We start from the raw sequence: 21306 nt of genomic DNA, 5'->3' as shown, positions 1-21306 counted from the left end.
GTGTGACACCGTGTGACGAGGACAACCACAGACATGTGTCACACCGTGTGACGAGGACAACCACAGACATGTGTGACACCGTGTGACGAGGACAACCACAGACATGTGTGACACCGTGTGACAGGCACAACCACAGACATGTGTGACACCGTGTGACGAGGACAACCACAGACATGTGTCACACCGTGTGACGAGGACAACCACAGACATGTGTCACACCGTGTGACGAGGACAACCACAGACATGTGTGACACCGTGTGACGAGGACAACCACAGACATGTGTGACACCGTGTGACGAGGACAACCACTGACATGTGTGACACCGTGTGACGAGGACAACCACTGACATGTGTGACACCGTGTGACGGGGACAACCACAGACATGTGTCACACCGTGTGACGGGGACAACCACTGACATGTGTGACACCGTGTGACGGGGACAACCACAGACATGTGTGACACCGTGTGACATGGACAACCACTGACATGTGTGACACCGTGTGACGAGGACAACCACAGACATGTGTCACACCGTGTGACGAGGACAACCACAGACATGTGTGACACCGTGTGACGAGGACAACCACAGACATGTGTGACACCGTGTGACAGGCACAACCACAGACATGTGTGACACCGTGTGACGAGGACAACCACAGACATGTGTCACACCGTGTGACGAGGACAACCACAGACATGTGTCACACCGTGTGACGAGGACAACCACAGACATGTGTGACACCGTGTGACGAGGACAACCACTGACATGTGTGACACCGTGTGACGAGGACAACCACTGACATGTGTCACACCGTGTGACGAGGACAACCACAGACATGTGTCACACCGTGTGACGGGGACAACCACAGACATGTGTCACACCGTGTGACGAGGACAACCACAGACATGTGTCACACCGTGTGACGGGGACAACCACAGACATGTGTCACACCGTGTGACGAGGACAACCACAGACATGTGTGACACCGTGTGACGAGGACAACCACAGACATGTGTCACACCGTGTGACGGGGACAACCACAGACATGTGTGACACTGTGTGACAGGCACAACCACTGACATGTGTGACACTGTGTGACAGGCACAACCACTGACATGTGTGACACCGTGTGACGAGGACAACCACTGACATGTGTGACACCGTGTGACGGGGACAACCACAGACATGTGTGACACTGTGTGACAGGCACAACCACAGACGGGGACAACATGTGACAAAGTGACCCTCGAATGCACCGTCACTTATACCAGGACACATTCACGGATAGATAAGAAGACAGACGAGGAGGACCACATGTATACAGAGCGAGACGATAAGACCTTCTGTCACGAGAATAGCACCCACTCGGCGTGCGTGGTGACAGTCAGAGACACAGATATGACTCATGTGATGCAGACAATGTGTAGGACGTGTTCGTGACGGGAGGAACGTGACTGGTACAACAACACACGCACACAGACGTATTCAAGGTTTACCATCTGCAGGGGCATCGGGTGCAGGGGCAGCTCCTTCCTCGGCGGGTGCAGGCGTCACTGGGGTTACAGGTTGAAGTCAGTGATGCAGTGACTATGCCATTTATTCACAACCCATTTTCTTCAAATTGTTCTCCTAAATGTAGTAGTTGCCAATGGGCTGCCGCTCTATGCACACAGAATAACTCTTCCTATTTCCGGGTCACTTCCCTACTTCCTAATTACTAATAACTAACTTACTTACTTACTTACTTACTTACTTACTTACTTACTTACTTAGGTGTTACCGATGATACTATTTAAGGCTGTGTTCCATTTAGCGTACAGTGGTTTTCAAAATGTTTAATGTCAAGGACCCCCATAACTCTGAGTGTACAAATGGAATGGTTCCATTTGTAATTTTGTATACTCTCAGTTACACACCCGTACGGAGCCATTTGTAACCCACTCAAGGACACTTTGAGGCCCACCGGTGTAGCAGAGTGTTTCCAGTGAGCCAACACGCACAATAGCAGCACCCTGACTCTGTTTGACTAGAATGGAATAGAGCCTTCATTAATAGTATCATCGGTAAACACCACGGGCCTCCTCCATTCATACTTTTCACCTGACAACGAGGAATTTCACCAGGAGAGTGTAACACGTGCGGACACGGACACTCGCAAAGGTCCAGGCACCAACTGGACGCCTATTGAGTATTACCACTATACACTGACCACTACACTGACCAATGATGGTAGACTACTACGCCAGTGAAGGGATGGTGGGCAAGAGATGTGAACGAGATGAGATGGAAAAAGTATAGAAGAATATACTGAGAACGAAGAAATGATTACAGTAAGAGGTTGGTCAACAACAGTTGGTCATTCGAAGCTCCACAAAACAAGATATGTGTTGGTTGGTTGCTTTGGTCATTTCCACATGCACTCAGATACTATATATATGTGACTAAATTTGACTGAGGGACTGCCATTGGATTTTTTTGATGTCATGTCATATGAAAGCAGAGAATCATAGCTTCAAATTGACATATTGGTTGTTCAGTTTGACTCACCAGTTTTGAAGATATGGCTTATAGAGTAATGTCTTGCAGAGAAACAGCGAGTTGAGAAAACAGGCTTGAAAGGTTCACTTCTGTGGTCTCTAACATTACACCTAGCTACATGTTTGGGCATTTATTTCATATTTACATGTCGATTTCAGCTCTGACACTTATTTCAGACATGCTCTAGTATGTGAAGAGTCTGCCTGTGCTATTAACTCATTTAAAAAAAAAAAAGAGAGAAAAAAAAGATTTTCTCCTCTGGTGAAAATCTGGAATTTGCGCGATGGCAGTCTCTCAGTCAAATCTGGTCACTATATAGAAATGTACACATTCAGCTGTCAGTGTTGGGTGCTGCTTGCGAGCATACAGAAGCTACTGTCAGATGGGGAATTAGCCAAACAGCAGTTTATAAAGTATCCACCATACAGTATAAATCACACTTGTTAACACTTTAATTGCCCCGGGGTTATTTAATCCATTACATTATAGCGCCCATTCGATTTATAAACACGGACCCCTTTTCCGGACGGACCGGATGTTGTTGTGAATGTGTGTGTAGCAGCTAACAATAGCCACACCACTCTAGAGTCGGTCGACAACAACGGGAGGTAAGAATAAATCTATCGCGACTAGCGACTGGAGCGCCGTCTAACACAGGATCTTTTTTCATAATTAGACGGGATGATTTAGATCGCGAGTTATGAACGTTTTAAGATTTTTGTTTTCATCAGCTAAACAGGGGAGCAGTGTTGGGCGCGTTACTTTAAAAAAGTAATTAGTTATAGTTACTAGTTACTTCTCCAAAAAAGTAACTGAGTTAGTAACTGAATTACTCTATTGTAAAAGTAACTAGTTACTAGGAAAAGTAACTATTTGCGTAAAAAAGTTGTAATATGTCAAAGAATTTGGATTGTTTTTGGGAGCAGGTTTCACAAGCCAGGTGCATAGAGTAGAACAGCATAGACAGGTAGGCCTACTTACAACTTACACATAATAACCTTTGCCATTTGAGGGAGAAATAAACTTCAACTTCAATATATGTATTGCAAGTCCAGTTTTTAAGTCTCAATATGTTGAAATAAAAAGTAACCTATTTTCCATTCAGTGACAGTTGTGCTAGTCAAAATGCTTCCTTAATTTGGTTTAAAACTTTACAGAGCAACATGTTCACATACATTTGTCAACTATAAAGAAAAACACTGGACTACACCACTACTCCTCCAAACTGGCGTCACTTCATCCTCCCGTTAAGCGACGCCCGACCGTCCCGTCGTGGGGCCCCCTGTTCCCCCATCTGCCGTGCAGAATTAGAGCAGATCTACAAGCTCACAATGCGTCGCAGCGCGACGCGTTGTGAGTTTGTAGATCGGCCGCACCACCGCTCAACGCAGTCGAGTTATACACACAATGGAACGAAACAAAAACAAACTGCATCTGCCGTGCACGCTTGCGCTGCAGAATTAGAGCAGATCTGCAAGCTCACAATGCGTCGCAGTGCGACGCGTTGTGAGTTTGTAGATCGGCCGCACCACCGCGCAACGCAGTCGAATTATACACACAATGGAACCAAACAAAAACAAACTGAACACATGTAGGCTAGTTTCGTGCAGATCCGCTCACAAACAAAACGACTAGTCACTCGAGTGAAGTGAAAAGGTAGGTAGGTACCGACGACCTCTCTCTTTTTTTCTAACCGTGTCATGTTTGCAGCAAGAGGAGCAGCAGCCCCAGCCTGTAGTAGCGCACGCACACACACACACACACACACACACACACACACACTGTCAGCCAGCCCGTGGTAACAGAAAGACGCTTGACATAGTAACGGAGCACATTTCATTGTCAGTAACGGTAACTGCGTTGTAACGATGGAAATTGTAATTAATTAGATTACCCGTTACTGGAAAAAATAACGACGTTAGGTAACGCCGTTTGTTTAAACGCCGTTATGCCCAACACTGCAGGGGAGGGAGTTTTTCGATGACGTCTCACTCTTACGCAACACCGAGGATTGCCCAACAGGCGCTCCTGGGCTATGGAGCCATGCGATCCGTTCTCATATCAATAAACTTCGTCTTTTGGACAATACTTCGTCCTGGGCGTCGGGCGTTACTAATAGAAAGGACAAAGAACTTCGTCCTGGGCGATTGGGGTGTTAACAAGCTTGCTACAGGATATGGCTGTACAGTTGATGCAACCAATAGGCCTATCTCACAGCCCCCTTTCCACGCCCACTTCCGGTAGATAGTGGTGTCATTTAACATTAGGCATTTACACTTTTTTTCTCTGGAGAAAGAAGTACATTTCCTAATGTTAAAATGTCAAAGACCGATAATAATATGAAGAAAACACAATGGTATAACAACTCAAATAAGTAGAATAAACCTTACCTTTACAAAACGGTAGTTTGTGGCTTGTGAAAATACCTTTTAACATGGAAGCCTATGGACCGCAAAAAAAATAACACCACTAGCTCTAAAAGGGGGCGTGGAAAGGGGGCGGGGAAATGCTGTGAGATAGGCCTATACTGCACTACCTTTGCAGGACATATTATGCTGGGTGAAAGCCTGAAAGGAGGACTATACAGAACTTGATTTACCATCGTCAGCTATGGGAGCATCAGCAGCACAAACAATGGCTTCAGGGGCAGCAGTGGCGTCCTCAGCAGCGGCAGCAGCAGCAGCAGCTACTGTGTATAGCAGACATTGGTTTAGAGACATTAGAAGCTGCTGAGGAAATGTTAGTGGCAGATCTGGAGAAAAAAGACAAATCACACCTGTGTGAACTGAGTGGTGCAACTATACTATGGGGCAGTGGTGGCTCAGGGGTAGAGTGCCTGGATGGTAACCGTAAGGTTGCCAGTTCGAACCCGGGCTCCCCCAGAGTTACTGTCAAAGTGTCCTTGAGCAAGACGCTGAACCCCTAATTGCTCCCGATGTGCTAGTTGGTGCCTTGCATGGTTTCCGCTGCCATCGGTGTGTGAATGTGTGTGAATGGGTGAATGTAATGCACAATCTCTGTAAAGCGCCTTGGATAAAGGCGCTATATAAATGCACCATTTACTATAATTGCGATAGTTACTGTACTGTACGGTACAGTTTTATTGTTAGTTATACTTAACAGTGCCACTTTAGGTCACCCAGCGGTATTGCAGCTGTTCATACCCCAAATGGATATACATAGACACATAGGAGGGACACACGCGGCCAGTCATTGGAGTGTGCTCCCCTCAAAAATGCATGAAACACTTCCTTGTTACCTGCAAAATTGAAATGTTTCTCCAGTCAAAGGTCACTCAGTACTATAGTGCAAAGAACTATGGGAAATGAGGTGTTCAGTCTCCCTCGAGTCATATTTCTATTTACCACTATTGTCTTAGCATTTGCACAAGACCATTAAAGAGACTATACGAACACATTTTTGAAAGAGATTAGAGAACATCGTCCAGTCCGTGTTTCACCAAGTTGTACCTATATTGTAAAAACAAGGACGTATCATGTGGATCGTAGCTGAGTAAAGAAGTAGCCTACAGCAGGGGTTCTCAACGTTTTTGGCCGGGGACCCCCGAAAATGCTTTGGCAACGGCTCGGGACCCCCGCCCCGCCCCCTCCCGACCCCCAATATAAATTGACTGCTACAATAACCTTAATAATAGACAATATACAAAATACATACGGAAACCAGATATAATCATTAGGGAAGGTGTATGCATGTACTATGTGTACTATATGTAAACTCTTCATTTCCATTTTACAGCCATTCAGTTGCATTAAAAAAAAAGTATTTTTTATTTTTTTGAAATTTATTTAGGGACCCCCCAAAATAATTTGGCGACCCCCCCAATGGGTCGCGACCCACGGGTTGAGAACCCCTGGCCTAAAGTATGTGTGAGTTACTTTAATGGCCTCGGTTTCATGCCGAGCACTATTACAAGTCCCACATTTAACAAGCTTGCTGTAATACTGTAGCTGTACTGTTGATCCAACCAGTCCACGGGGATTAGGTTTGAAAGCTCTGCAATACCTTTGCAGGACAGATGCTGGGTGGAAGTTGGACTACAATATGTTATGCACAACATGATTTACCATCATCAGCTATTGGAGCGTCAGCAGCAGAAGCTAGGCCTTCGGGGTCCTCGGCAGCGGGCGCAGTAGCTAGCAGACATTAGATACATGTTAGCACTTGCTGAGGAGATGTTAGTTGCAAAGAACTATGGGAACTGTAGTTTCTATAGTCTCCCAGTATTGCATTAGCATTAGCTAAAAACTATGAGCTGTATGAGCCCTTTTCTTTGAAAAATAAATTAGTATACTTGACTGGCAGATGAGATGCAACATTATGTAAGCACCTTGTGATAAAGGCAGGAAGAGAATGGTCCAGTGATGTACAAAGTGGTAGAAAACATTGTTGAACAATCACCACAATTTTTTTCCCTTTGTAATCTAAGAATTTATAGTTGGTTTATATAAAGGGCTGAAGGTTACCATCAACTGGAACAGCCTCAGGTTCAACATGGCTGGGAGCTGGAGTCTCCTCTACAACAGCAGCAGGTGCAGTGGCTGAGATTACAGGTTGGTACAAGCTTAGTATAATAGACTATAAATCAAGGATTCTAGGACAATTTAAGCTGGACATATTGTTGTTCTGTAAGCTTGAATCAACAATGTGTACTTAAGGCCTATTCATACACACTTTCAGGTGATACGGTGACCACCGAAAACTACAACATGACGTCACACTGAGGTGGTAAGCGACTCACCGCTCAACCAAACTCATCTCTCTTGTTTTTACTAGCCACCGTTTCGGTTGTCACCTTATCACCTAAAACTGGAGTGTGAATAGGCCTTTACTGTACTGCATTTATAAGCATTTCTTAATTGCAGAAATACACTGTTGTCATTTAGCACTAACTCTAATCGGATAGAGATATATGCTGCCGTGTTATCATACTATACCTCAAGACAAAATAAAGAGGTTAGTGTATGTTCCAGAGATGTACAATGTTGTAGCCTTACCAAGGAAAATCACTACATTTCAAGTACAGTATAATAAGAGGTTATTGTTGGCTTCAATGGCTTGTACAAAGGATGAGAGTTTACCATCAGCTGTATCAGCCTCGGTTTCATCGGTCGGAGCTGGAGTCTCCTCTATAGCAGATACAGTGGCTGAGGTTACAAATTACAAGTTAGTATCGATGACTAGAAAGAGCTTTGGTAGTGGAAATTAGGCCAACTTGTCAAGAATTGACAACAATGACCTCATTCTTTCAGTAATAGGCCATATAATTTAATCAATTCTGTTATTAGCATTAACTTGACAGAACATAATGCATTACGCTGGGCAAGAACTGCTACTGAAAGTGTCTAAGTACAGGACTTACTGCCGATGGAAGTTACTTTGATGCCGTAGGCCTGATGAAAACGCGAATGGCGATCGGCCAAAAATAGAACAGTTTCCGGAGGAAGTGCATATGCACGGAAGTCCTGCCCTATATGGACACTTTCTGTCGTAGTTCTTTTACCAGACTTTTCTTTTCGTGAGATGAGAAAAGCCTGGAAACAAGGTTGTTATTAATTATCATAGCTGGCACCTTGTGATAAAGGCGATTAGAGAATGTTCCAGTGATGTATACACATTCGTAGCCTTACCATGAAAAATCACGTCATTTAAATATCATAAGAGCTTATATGATAGTTGGTTTATATAAAGGGCTGAAGGTTACCATCAACTGGAACGGCCTCAGGCTCATGGCTGGGAGCTGGAGTCTCCTCTACAACAGCAGCGGGAGCAGTGGCTGAGATTACAGGTTGAACATCACATGTCAGAGCCAGAGCTTTAGTATCCTAGACTAGAAATAAAGTTTCTAAGACAAAGCAGGACCAATTATTGTTGTTCTGCGACCTTGAATCGACCATGTTGACCTCCTATACTGCATTGGATTCATAACATATTTCAGAAATATGCTGTTGTCAACTTGTCATTAGTATTTATAGAGCGTCGCAGTCCCGCCCCCTACCAGGGCCCAGGAAATGATTCTCCGTTCATTTTCCTCATAGACATTTCAGAAAGTATTTATTTAAAGACGTTTACGCCGCGGACAAAGCCAACTCTTGTCGTGACAAATCATGACAACAAACACAATTTTTTGGGCCAAACAAAGAATTAGAAAGTAGAAAGAAACGGCAGGTTACAACACTTTTTTTGTTGTTTTTTGTAATTATTTGTTTGGTCCAAAATATTGTGTGTATTGTCATGATTTGTCACGACTCGAGTTGGCTTCGTAAGACGCTTAAAAGGTCTTTAAATAAATACTTTTTGAAATGTCTATGGGAAAAATGCATTGTGATTCATTTCCTGGGCCTGGCGTCGTCATGAAAGGGGGCGGGACTGCAACGCTCTATAACTCTGGCATATTGATACTTGATATCTTATCATACCGATATCACACCACAAAAGAGGTTAGTGTATGTTCCAGAGATATATAGCCTTACCATATCACCACAATTCAACAATTACAAGGGGTTATTATAATTGGCTTATGAAAAAGGGGTGAAGGTTACCCTCAGCTTTATCAGCCTCGGTTTCACTGCAGGGAGCTGCAGTCTCCTCTACAGCAGGGGTTCTCAACCCGTGGGTCGCGACCCCTCGGGGGGGGTCGCCAAATTATTTTAGGGGGTCCCCAAATTATTTTCAAAAAAAAAAAAAAAAAAGATTTTGTTTTTTCAAAAATGTTCACGATTTTTCAAAAATAGCAGACCTACAAGCTCGTAGCGCGCCACTCGGTGGCGCGCTATGAGCTTGTAGATCTGCTATTTTTAAATAGCTAAATTATAACAATGCTTAAAACACCAAAAGGGGTTCCCGCCCAAAATGGTTTAAGGTTATTGTAGCAGTCAATTTATATTGGGGGTCGGGAGGGGGCGGGGCGGGGGTCCCGAGACGTTGCCAAAGCATTTCCGGGGGTCCCCGGCCAAAAACGTTGAGAACCCCTGCTCTACAGCAGGCGCTGTGGCTGAGGTTACAGATTTCATGTTAGTGTCAATGACTAGAAACAGCCTTGGCAGTAGAAAGTATAGGCTAAAGGCTACGTTGGTGTCCAATGAACAATCAACAACAATGGCCTCTTTCAGTAATAGGAAATAGAATTTCATGAATTCTATGTTATATTAGTATTAAGTCAACTGGCATACAGTACACAGTACGGATATACTGCACCATAATCATATCATTGCTGTCGGGTAGAAACCTCTTATGTCCATATTTTAACTTTATGTTTTTTCATAAATTAACGCTCTACTTCGTCCTACTGCAGTGTCCCACAAAAGTAGCAGAAATGTCAGATATGCATTGTAGATATAACACCCGACAGCAACAATATAGCACCTTGTGAAAGGCAGGTTGGAGAATGTTCCAGTGATGTACACATTTGTAGCCTTACCATGAAAAATCACCACATTTTAAATATCATAAGAGCTTATACACTGATACCACGGCGCGTAAACAGCGCCTCAAACTGTGACTCCGCCCACCACCGGGGGAAGTTGTGATTTGCGCTCGTTCACTGCAATGCAATTTGCGGCCTTTTCAAAACAATATTGAGCAGAGTAGCGATTATCAAACGTATTTGCAATGCCATACGTTGAAAGATCTGTTGCCCGTGGACAAGGCACGCTACCTCCGCAAGTTAGATAGCATCGGCATAGATGTTTGTCCGCATGTGATTAAGGATTGGACCAAGTTGCATTGGCAGCCATAGAAAATTCTTACCCCAGGCTAAAACCGGATGTGACGTTTTTGGGCGTTCCTGTCTAGCGTGGTGTCAGTGTATATGATAGTTGGTTTATATAAAGGGCTGAAGGTTACCATCAACTGGAACGGCCTCAGGTTCATGGCTGGGAGCTGGAGTCTCCTCTACAACAGCAGCAGGTGCAGTGGCTGAGGTTACAGGTTGAACATCACAAACCACAGGTTGAGTAACATGGACTAGAGGACAAAGCAGGACCTATTGTTGTTCTGCAACATGAAATCAACCATGTTGATCCATAGTATTATAGCCATAGTGAGGTGGTTCTCAACCTTTTCGGCCCCTCAAAATAATCATATTTCAACTGGGGACCCCTCCCCATAATGACCATATTTGAACTGGGGACCCTCCAAAAATAATCATATTTCAACTGGGGACCCTCCACCCCCGACAAGAACTCGGAATTGTAGGAGTTAAGGCATTACATTTAGTTTGACTCGGTTTCACAGATAAACGTGAAAATAGCTGAAGTGTAGATAAGCTATTTTCACCATTTTTGCCTCTTTCTTATATATATTTTTTGTGGGGATATATATGTATCCCCATGGGACCCACAGGTAGGGAATCACTGGTGTACAGTATAAATACTATGTTGTCATTCATATTATCTGTTATAGTTATATATATATAACTATATATATATATATATATATATATATATATATATATATATATATAGTTATATGAGCTGGTGTGGTGGTGCTGATGACCCAAACGCAGGCAGGACAGAGAGGCAGGTGGTGATAAAAACACAACACTGTGGTGGTGCTGATGACCCAAACGCAGGCAGGACAGAGAGGCAGGTGGTGATACAAACATGCAAGTAAACGAGGTGATGCAAGTAAACGAGGACAGCAGCTGTCACACATAAACCAATCTGAGAACGCATCGTCAAAAAATAAAGGCGCCCTCTTTTCCTTTGAATTCCGTGTCTCGAGAGAGACTACACATAAACTGACACATGAAACACGGAACACATGATCCAATAAGAACGGACTGGTGAACAAGACTAGTATACGTACACACATGGGGTGATTAAAAAAAAGAAACAGCTGAGGAAGAGACGGACACAGAACCAAAAGAACTGGACCAGGGAACATAATACGCACAGAGATATACGAGAAAATAGACAGGGGAGTGAATGATGACACAAAGGCCAAAGGGATGTGATGCGATCATACTCGACCTTGTGACAATACAAGAGGTTAGTGTATGTTCAAGAGATGTTACAAAGTTCCACCCTTACCATGAAAAAACCCACATTGTAAGTATTATAAGAGGTTATTGTTGGCTTATACAAAAAAGGGGGTGACAGTTACCATCAGGTGCAGTGGCTGAGGTTAGAGGCCGAACATCACAATGAAGTTACAAGTGAGGGTTAATTGTTGTCAAATGAAGAATCAACAACAATGGCTGCTTCCATTACCAACCAATACCAGTTAATAAATAGCTTATATCAATACTGTTTAGGAAACAAATATAATGTTGTATTTAACCTTATATTATGTCTGTTAAAGGTAGCTGGGTAAGAGATATTTTCGGGTTAAAACAAAACGTTTTCTTTTGTCAAACATTTCTGCCAACCAGAGAGAGTTCCCATTTATCAGCTTCATTTTTACAGTGTTCCAGTTACCCAATTATTTATTTGTATTATCATCATCACTTCCAATTTCACTTGTTTAATCTGCTATTTAACAATTATTTTAACCAAATAAAATCACTTACCCTACCTTTAATCTTGTGATAAAAGCGGTTAAAGAATGTTAAGTGGTATAGGTAGCCGTAGCAATAGCATGAAGAACCACAACATTTTTAAAACATATTTTATCAGCTTATATTATAAACTGTAGCTGACTTCGTAAAATGGCTCAAGGTTACCATCAACTGGACCGGCCTCGGGTTCAAGGTTGGGAGCTGGAGTCTCCTCTACAACAGCAGGCGCAGTGGCTGAGGTTACAGGTCCAACATCACAAGTCACAGGTTAGTATCGTAGAAGCAGAAACAAGGTTTATAGGTCAACGCAGGACAAATTGTATAGAATCAGCAGTGTTGGGCAGTAACGAGTTACTAGTTACATATTACTGTAATATTATTACTTTTTCCAGTAACGAGTAAAGTAAGGTATTACTCTGCCAAAACAGTAATATTATACCCATTTACTTTGTAAAAAAAATAGCACATATTACGAGACTGTTGAATATTTTGTTTTATATCCTGCAATTATTCAGTTTGGCTGATTGGAGACTTCTTATTCCAATGAATTGGATTCAGTTGTAAAACGAGATGGCTAAACAGATTGTGTTCTTTTGCGGGTGGAAGAGGCCCGGTTGAAAAGTAATATAAAGTAATATGTAACTATATTACTCTAGATTCCAAGTAATATAAAGTAATGTAATATTATTACTTTGGAGTAATAAGGAGTAATAAGTAAAGTAAACTCTCCTAAGTAATATTGCCCAACACTGATAATCAACAATGTTGATCGATAGCATTTATAACCAATTGCAGTGCATATGTTGACATTAGCATTAATAACTCTACTGGCATCAGTAGGCACATACTGTACCGGGGCCATTGGGCCTCATGCGCCAACCGTTCTTAAGAAGTTCTTAAGAGGAAATTTGTTCTTAGACCCACTTAGGACATTTTTAAGAAGGTTTTGGGATCCCTCAATCTTTTCTTAGCTGTGATTTGTTCGTAGGTAAGAACAGAATCTACGCACACTGTAGAGCACTCTTAGGGTGCCTTTTTCGTTCTTAAGTGCAATCTGAAAACATAAAGGAAAAACAGCGCCATCTGCATGATGCTCAAAGTTTGGTCTGAGGACCTCAAGGGGTCCTTGAGGAAGTTCCAGGCAGTCCACAGCAAAATATGGAACATTTTACCACTTTAATCCCATTTTATACTTGAAAATACTGAAAATAGTCAATCTACAAGCTCACAAACGCGTCCCATTACTGCCCATTTTGAGCTTGTAGATCGGCTATTTTCGAAACATTTTGATAAATCTTCAAAGCATTTCCCTAGCAGAAAATATTTTCATATGGGGGTCTGCAGAATGCATGTCAATTTGGGGGTCCTTGACATGAAAATGTTTGAGAACCACTGGTTTAGAGTTTACAACCCAACTCAAACAAATGCACCATACCCACCACATAACCCCCCCCCCCACCCGCCACCCCCCCCCAAGTTGACTATTGTGAGATAAATAATAAAATACATTCATGAATATCGAAAATATTGAAAATATGAAAATTTCTGTTCAGTTCAGTACCTCCACAGTATTATTGATTTTTAATGTTTGGAGTTTGGTGTTCCACCATCTTTAGACTTTAGTTTAGGTATTCTTGACTTCACTCAACTTTATTTCTATGTGTGAGGTCCTGAGATTTCTGTGTGCTGCAATCACACACAGGTGTGACTGCAGGCAAGGCCATGGAGTCATGCAAAACCACACCCACCTGGGTGAACACAGGTAGGAAAGTGAATTCCCAATGCCTTATATGGGATTGGTGGGGTGGTTCCCTATGGTAATTAGGATGCTAATTAGGATATATGGGGCGTCTACCTATGATAATTTGAACGAACTGGCACACCCCTTCAAGTTACGAGGATTTGGATTCATCATCATAAGAACATGCTTACGAACAATTCTGCCTACTTAAGAACGTTTCATGAATCTGACTGGACTTCTCTTAGGAATTCACTTAGGAAGAAATGTAAGAGGAAAAGTTAGGAACTTATTGGCGCATGAGGCCCACTATCCCTAAATTCTTCTTTGCCTTTTTTTTTTTTACTATTTTGAAAAACATTTTTGAATAGTTCAAATAGCCGATATACAAGCTCACAACGTGTCAACGTAGATCGGCTAGTTGAACAATTTTAAAATGTTTTAAAATTAGTTAAAAAAAAAAGAAAAAATAAGAAGCAAAGAAGTTTAGGGATAGGGGTAAGACACTGACGAAAATAGGGCCCGTGCAAGCCTACACATTTGGCATTTGTGGACTTAGGCTGAGCTCACACGGTTAATGCAATGCTCTATGCTCGTTGGGTAGTGTCATGGCCGACCCAATGTATTTCCAATGGGAGTCACATGGTTTGACACAACATTGTGTTGTGTGAGGGGGAGGGGCGCAGTCGAAACACAGCTGAAAGCCATACAACAGACCATGTGACCTCCATTGGAAATGCATTGGGGGCGGCCATGACACTCACAACAAAAATCACTGCATTAACCGTGTGAGCTCAGCCTTACCATGAATGATAACGGACACATTTTAACAAAGCGTTAAGGCCTTTTCAGACGGGCAGCGACTGACGCGCCTAGTAATTCATTTTCAAGTGCGTTTATTTTGGACAAGTTGAGGGGCGATTGCGCAAGCACATTTTCACGGGTGCAGTCCAGTGAAATTGTCGCACACGTGCTCGTTTCGTTCGATTGTGGTCAGATTCTTTTGTTTTTTACCCTGCGCGTCCCGCGGCCCTCATGAGCACACCTGTCGCTGATCCAGGCGGCAATGCCTGCGTCACTCGCTGCCCGTCTGAAACGGCCTTTATAGTGTAAGAGGTTATGTTGTAGTTAACTTAAGATATGAATGAGAGTTACCATCAGCTTCAGCAGCCTCGGTTTCATTGCTGGGAGCTGGAGTTTCCTCTACAGCAGGTGCGGTGGCTGAGGTTAGGGGTTGAACATCCAGAGTTAGTATCAGCTGGATACAAACAGCTTTTGTTTGTCAAAAGTGGGCAAATGTGTCACACTGAAGTATCAACATTTTGACCTCTGTCAGCAGTAGCAATAGAATTTCATAAATTCTATATTGTATCAACTCTATACTGGCATACATGCATTATATATATGATGCAACATGATCATATATTACCTTGTGATAAAAGATGCCAGATAATGTTCCAGTGATGTAAAAGTGGAAGCCTTTCGCCTTACCATTAAGTTAAAAAAGAACTATCATGGTAACAGGTTAAAGAGGTCAGGTAGTGGTTTCTAACAGAGTTGAGGGTTTGGTTTACCATCAACTGGAACGGCCTCAGGTTCAAGGCTGGGAAGCGGAGTCTCCTCCTCTACAGCAGGTGTAGGGGCTGAGATTACAGGTTGAACATCACAAGTCAGAGCATCTTTCAGGGCAAAGCAGGCTCAATTGTTGTTCTACAAGCTGGAATCAATTATGCTGACCAACACTGTCTGTCTCGCCCCCAAACTTCAAACTATGGCAAATAAGAGCGGCACATGTTGACCTTCCGGGACATCCGCACACTTGAGCCACGGGACGCACCGCTGAGCTAGCCTTATACACTGACACCACGGCGCGTAAACAGCGCCTCAAACTGTGACTCCGCCCACAACCGGGGGAAGTTGTGATTTGCGCTCGTTCACTGCAATGCAATTTGCGGCATTTTCAAAACAATATTGAGCAGAGTAGCGATTATCAAACGTATTTGCAATGCCATACGTTGAAAGATCTGTTGCCCGTGGACAAGGCACGCTACCTCCGCAAGTTAGATAGCATCGGCATAGATGTTTGTCCGTATGTGATTAAGGATTGGACCAAGTTGCATTGGCAGCCATAGAAAATTCTTACCCCAGGCTAAAACCGGATGTGACGTTTTTGGGCGTTCCTGTCTAGCGTGGTGTCAGTGTATAGGCGAGCCAGTCGCTGTGCCGAACATTGCGCAGTCCGCTTGAGCCGACTCAGCGCCGTCCGAGTTGTCCCGATAGGGACAGAATCGTACATCATATATTCCCCCCCACCTTCAAGTCACATGTTGACGTTTAACTTTGGGCACATTTGGGTTGAGACAGCGTTGTGTTGACCTACAGTACTGTGTTTATTTAGCCAATTGCGTTGCAAATGCAGTAGCATTAATTCTGCTGGCATATGTACATAAGATGTTAGCATATACTGTGCCTTATGGGAAAAAAGAGGTTAGATAAGGTTCCAGACAGTGATGTACAAAGTTGTATAGCCTTTACCATGAAAGATTCAATGGATCTTATAGCCTTATATATAGTTCCCTCGCCTATCGAAGTGGTGAGGGTTGCCACATTGTTTTGATAGCAAACCCACTCGGTCCAAAGCACCGAGATTCAAGAGGTTGTATTTGTCACATGCTCAAACAAATACAGTAGTGTGTAGTTAAATACACACTACATGGATACAAGGTATAATACCACTCCAGTATTCCGAAGCCCACTATTCCTAACCCTGTCCCTATAACCCTATAACCGGACCCTGAAGCAACGTAGTCGGAGTGGCGGTGTGTCGGGAATGCCACTCTGTTCCCACCAGGTTATAAAGGTTATCATACAATTGTACGAAGTAATAAGTCAAAGTGTGTAAAGTGTAGAGGAAAATCATAAAGGAAAGAAAATGTACCACACTGGACAAGTAGATTCAGATATCAGATCAGTTGGGACAATTACTGATAGATTAAATATCATTTGGATGTTATAGGTATATGGTTCTAACTATTATTCAGAATCAGATACTAATGCTTTAAATAACACAATCCTTATAAAAGTATACTTTTTACGACTTAAGTCATTAGAAAAGCCACGCTTTATAATGAGTTATGGTTGTATTATTACTTTACCCCATACCTTTAAGTCAAGTGCTACCGTTTTGGCACAACCCGCTAAAAGAATCGGCACCTTACAGCAAGACACAGATAAATCATACACGTAAGGTATTGCTGGCTCCCCTATAATTTTACAACGCCTTCCAATTGATGTCATCAGCATTCTGAGGACTAGAGCAACTGGGTCAGTGCATTCAGGAGATGACCTACACCCATTAAAATGCAGCGTGAGTTACATTACGGTCGGTGTTGGTTACTTTGTATTCCAACCTAGGCTATACTTGACGTCAACTGTTAGAGCGTTTAATAGAATGTTTAAATCCTCTGATGATAAACAGGCAGCGTTTAATAGAATGTTTAAATCCTCTGATGATAAACAGGCAGCGTTTAATAGAATGTTTAAATCCTCTGATGATAAACAGGCAGCGTTTAATAGAATGTTTAAATCCTCTGATGATAAACAGGCAGCGTTTAATAGAATGTTTAAATCCTCTGATGATAAACAGGCAGGCATATGAGTTCATAAATCATTCACAGTAGGCTAAGTCTAGTAGCCTATATATAGGCCTAGATTCCGATTTGAAACAATATGAATGGAAATATCACCTGCCAATCCCATATACCATTAATTGTTATTAGAAGGTGAAGAAATCCAAGCCTATCACAATGAATGCCTATACTGCACATATTTTTCTTTTATGATGTTTTTGTATTGTATTGTATTTGTCTGTCACTAAATGTTTCAATGAAAATATACACAGGACCCCAATGGAAACAAGCAATTTTGTGCTTTCTTGGGTTCAATCTTCTACAGGTGCTTTCTCTCTCTCTCTCTCTCGCTCTCTCTCTCTCTCTCTCTCTCTCTCTCTCTCTCTCTCTCTCTCTCTCTCTCTCTCTCTCTCTCTCTCTCACACACAAACTGATAAAAGTAGGCCTATTCAATCAATCAAAATGTGTTAAGGACAAGGTTATTATTGATTGATACTTTATTAACTGTTTGCATGGACAAGTACAGTAGCCTATAGGGTACAATACTGTAAAAAGGATGAATCCAAGAAAGCCTATTGGGGTCCATTGGGGTTCTTTCAATTGAGTAGGAGTCCTCCTATACTCAATTCATCGAAAAAGCAGCCTATAGTAACAGTATGAGTATAGGCTAAACGCAGTTTGCTGATGATGAGAGCGCTTTTGGGGCACAGACAGACGGAGCCCTTTTCCAAGTTTTCCTATAGCCTTTGGGTCAAGAAAGACCAGGCAGGCATCGTCCACGGTCATAGTCATACTCATAATAGTCTCGCGTAGGCAGACAATATTCCACAATCGAGGAACACGTTGCGAGAGGCAACAGTCTGGCTACGCGAGATTATACTCATAATGACCTGTTGTTATATCAAGGGTATGTCCCATCATGCACCACCAGGTCAGGACTCAGAACAGAGCAATATAGTATAGTACCTTCAGCGGGGGTTCCTTCCTCCGCTGGGGCTGCAGCAGGCGATGCCTCCTCCTCCGCCGCGGCGGGCGCAGCAGCAGCCTCGGCCGGCGCTGCCTCCGCAGGTGCCTCGGCGGCAGGTGGCGGAGGAGCAGCGGGCTCAGCAGGAGCCTTCGCTGCGGGCTCAGCCTCTGCCGCCTTCTTGGCGGGGGATTTTTTGATGGGTGCTGGTTTGGCTGGCATGGCGGTGCAAAAAGTAAGTAAGTATCCTAGTAGGAATCAGCCTGCAGTCCTCTCTCTCACTCCTCTGGATAGAGGAGAAAAGAGGGACTTGATCAGGTAATATAGGCAAAGAGACTCCACCCGCATGACCTTATGGGACAGATCCACCCTCCCTAGCAGCCTCCCTTCATCATGGAACTCGGATGCGCTCACGATTTGTCATGCAACACGCGCGCGCAGACGCACAAAAAAAAACAGCAGCAAAACATTGGCTACTTAAATGTTCCAACTATTGACTCTTTCGAAAGCTTCCCCAGAAAACACTGATATAATTTGCAGCCTTCATCATCACAAAGGGCTTTTTCAGGCTTTTTTTAAATTATTTTTTAAAATGTATTATAATAAAATGAAACTTAACTAAATCCAATATATTGTTTTACCGATAACCGATTAATTGGTTTAAGGCAAATATCGGCCGATACCGATGTGTTTGCCGATTAATCTCCCATCACTATATTAAACCAGATTAAAAACAAGATAAAAACACATGATCAAGGACAAATTAAAAGTAGGCAAGATCAACATTAAGACACTACAAGAAAATAGCAACAAAATAATCACTACATGACTTTTAGAAGGATTACAGACTCACACAGATGATCTCACACCTGTTCATTCACTTTCATATTTAACCACACAGACTACCTGTCACCTATTTAGATAGCTGGATGCGGCCTACAACACACACACACACACACACACACACATTTTGGGGAAGTGAAAAACGCTATGATAGTCATACGTGAGGAGAAATCAGGATTAGAGTTTAATAGACAGACTGACTGAGGCAGGTTTCCTTGTTTAGTAAACCATTAACTAAATGCAGTAGCTACTCACCAATGATTTTGTCAGTATTTGTGTAAAAGGTCTTGTTGAAAGGTTCTGTAGAGACTTTGTGTATAACGTCTTGTAGAAAGGTTCTGTAGAGAGTTCTAGACTAGAGAGTGTCGCTGCCACCAAACTTTTATCTGTCAACTTTTCGTTTCAACAGATTTCATTTCCTCACTGACGAACTGTAGCTGTTAACCCTTTACTGCCACCTGCTGGACAACAACTCAGAATGTGTACATAACCATTTGAGAACCCCAGCATCTAAAATTCCAGCCAGGGAACATTATCCAATCTACAGTGGTGGAAAAACTACTCAAATGTTTTATTGAATTAAAAGTATCAGTACTGCAATGTAGAACTACTCTGTTACAAGTATAAGTCCGGAATTCAAAATATAGGCCTACATGAGTAAAAGTACAAAAGTATTGGCATCAACATGTACTTAAAGTTCCAAAAGTAAAAGTAGACTAGTCATTGTGAAGAATGTCAAATGTATAAACATCCTTTGAAAATAGCCGATCTACAAGCTCACAATGCGTCACATTCCGACGCATTGTGAGCTTGTAGATCGGCTATTTTCAAATGGCCAAAATGTATAGCCTAGTGTTGAAGACTGAAGTGGTTACTGTTTTCTTTATCTAGAAAACTAGAAACCTGTGTTGCCATGTGACCTTAAATCTAGTAAGCATCCATAATTTACACCTGGCTGTGAAGTTGGGAAGCACATGGGGAAAGTAGAAAACATTCTTTTACACAAAAAAATGTTTGGTGTCGGTCAAAGTAAAATTTCGACACATCATGTAAAATGACTGTTATACAAAGCAAAATGTACCTAGGTCTAAAATGTAATATCATACACGTTGATGATTTGCCAATGGATAGAACCATGTGAATCATTTAGCAATTAAATTGTCTGAAGTAGCTTATTCTAGTCATTGTTTTCTAAAATGGTGGCAATGTCCGGGGGTAAATTGAGTCAATGGGAATCACTATTCATATTTTTTTATTAAGTCTTTGCTACTCAAATTATAGGCTACTGAATGACCTTTAATTTGCATGCACATACTCATTTAAGAGAAGTTTGCAATATTGTATTAACAATATTGCAAATATAAGGTTCTGAATAACAAACTGTATTTAATTGTCTTAATATTGTTTAAATAATAAATAAACAAATAGTGTATCATTGTATTATTATTGATATGTGCATACATTATCTGTTCAAGTTTAAGCTTTTTTTTCTTTTCTTTTTTTTTCTTTTTGTTTTCCTTTCCCCTCCATCAGGCGCCCTGGCTGGCCAGGGGGAGGCAGTTTGTTTAGAGACCAGGATTACTGCATGTTTTTGTGAGGGTACCTACCCTAGGGGACACGGGGAGGACATGCAAACTCCGCACAGAAAGGCCCTTTCGCCAACCCCGCCTCGGGTATGGGCACTGATGACGCGGAGGAGGAAACACGCCACCAGCACCCACAGCGCCCCGAGCGGGAATCGAACCCAGGACCTTCTAGCTGTGAGGCGACAGCACTACCAACTGTGCCACCGTGCACCCACGGGGCAAGTTTAAGCTTTTAACATTAAAATATCATGTGGTTCGACTTGCCCCTCGACTTGGATCAACTTACCCCTTACCTGGGGGCAAATTGAGCCACATGACACTTTTTTTTAAAAAGGTCATATTTTCATGGCCCTTTGTCATCATTTCAATTGATAGTGAAATATGGGTAGATCATTAGATTTTACTGCCATCTCATTTTGCCTTGCTTCCAGGACAACTTAAAGCAAAAATATATTACCCCGTTCTCCCCTATGTTTTGTTATAATAAT

The 21306-nt window shown here is 42.5% G+C and overlaps 1 protein-coding gene across 2 annotated transcripts in view; it reads right to left on the bottom strand.

Moving 5' to 3' along the window:
- Positions 1-18654, bottom strand: part of LOC306916025 (myosin-binding protein H-like) — a 59269-nt gene extending 40615 nt beyond the window's left edge. For both annotated transcript variants that reach the window (XM_079493717.1, XM_079493718.1), the window contains exon 1: positions 18392-18654. In XM_079493717.1, the coding sequence (XP_079349843.1) occupies positions 18392-18611 (220 nt within the window). In that variant the 5' untranslated portion in view covers positions 18612-18654. The remainder of the gene's footprint in view (positions 1-18391) is intronic.
- Positions 18655-21306: the final 2652 nt, after the last annotated feature.

Source organism: Electrona antarctica, assembly GCF_951216825.1.
Source record: "Electrona antarctica genome assembly, chromosome: 2".
NCBI lineage: Eukaryota > Metazoa > Chordata > Actinopteri > Myctophiformes > Myctophidae > Electrona > Electrona antarctica.
Note: the sequence above shows the minus strand (reverse complement) of the source record. Positions and strands in the feature narration are given on the sequence as shown.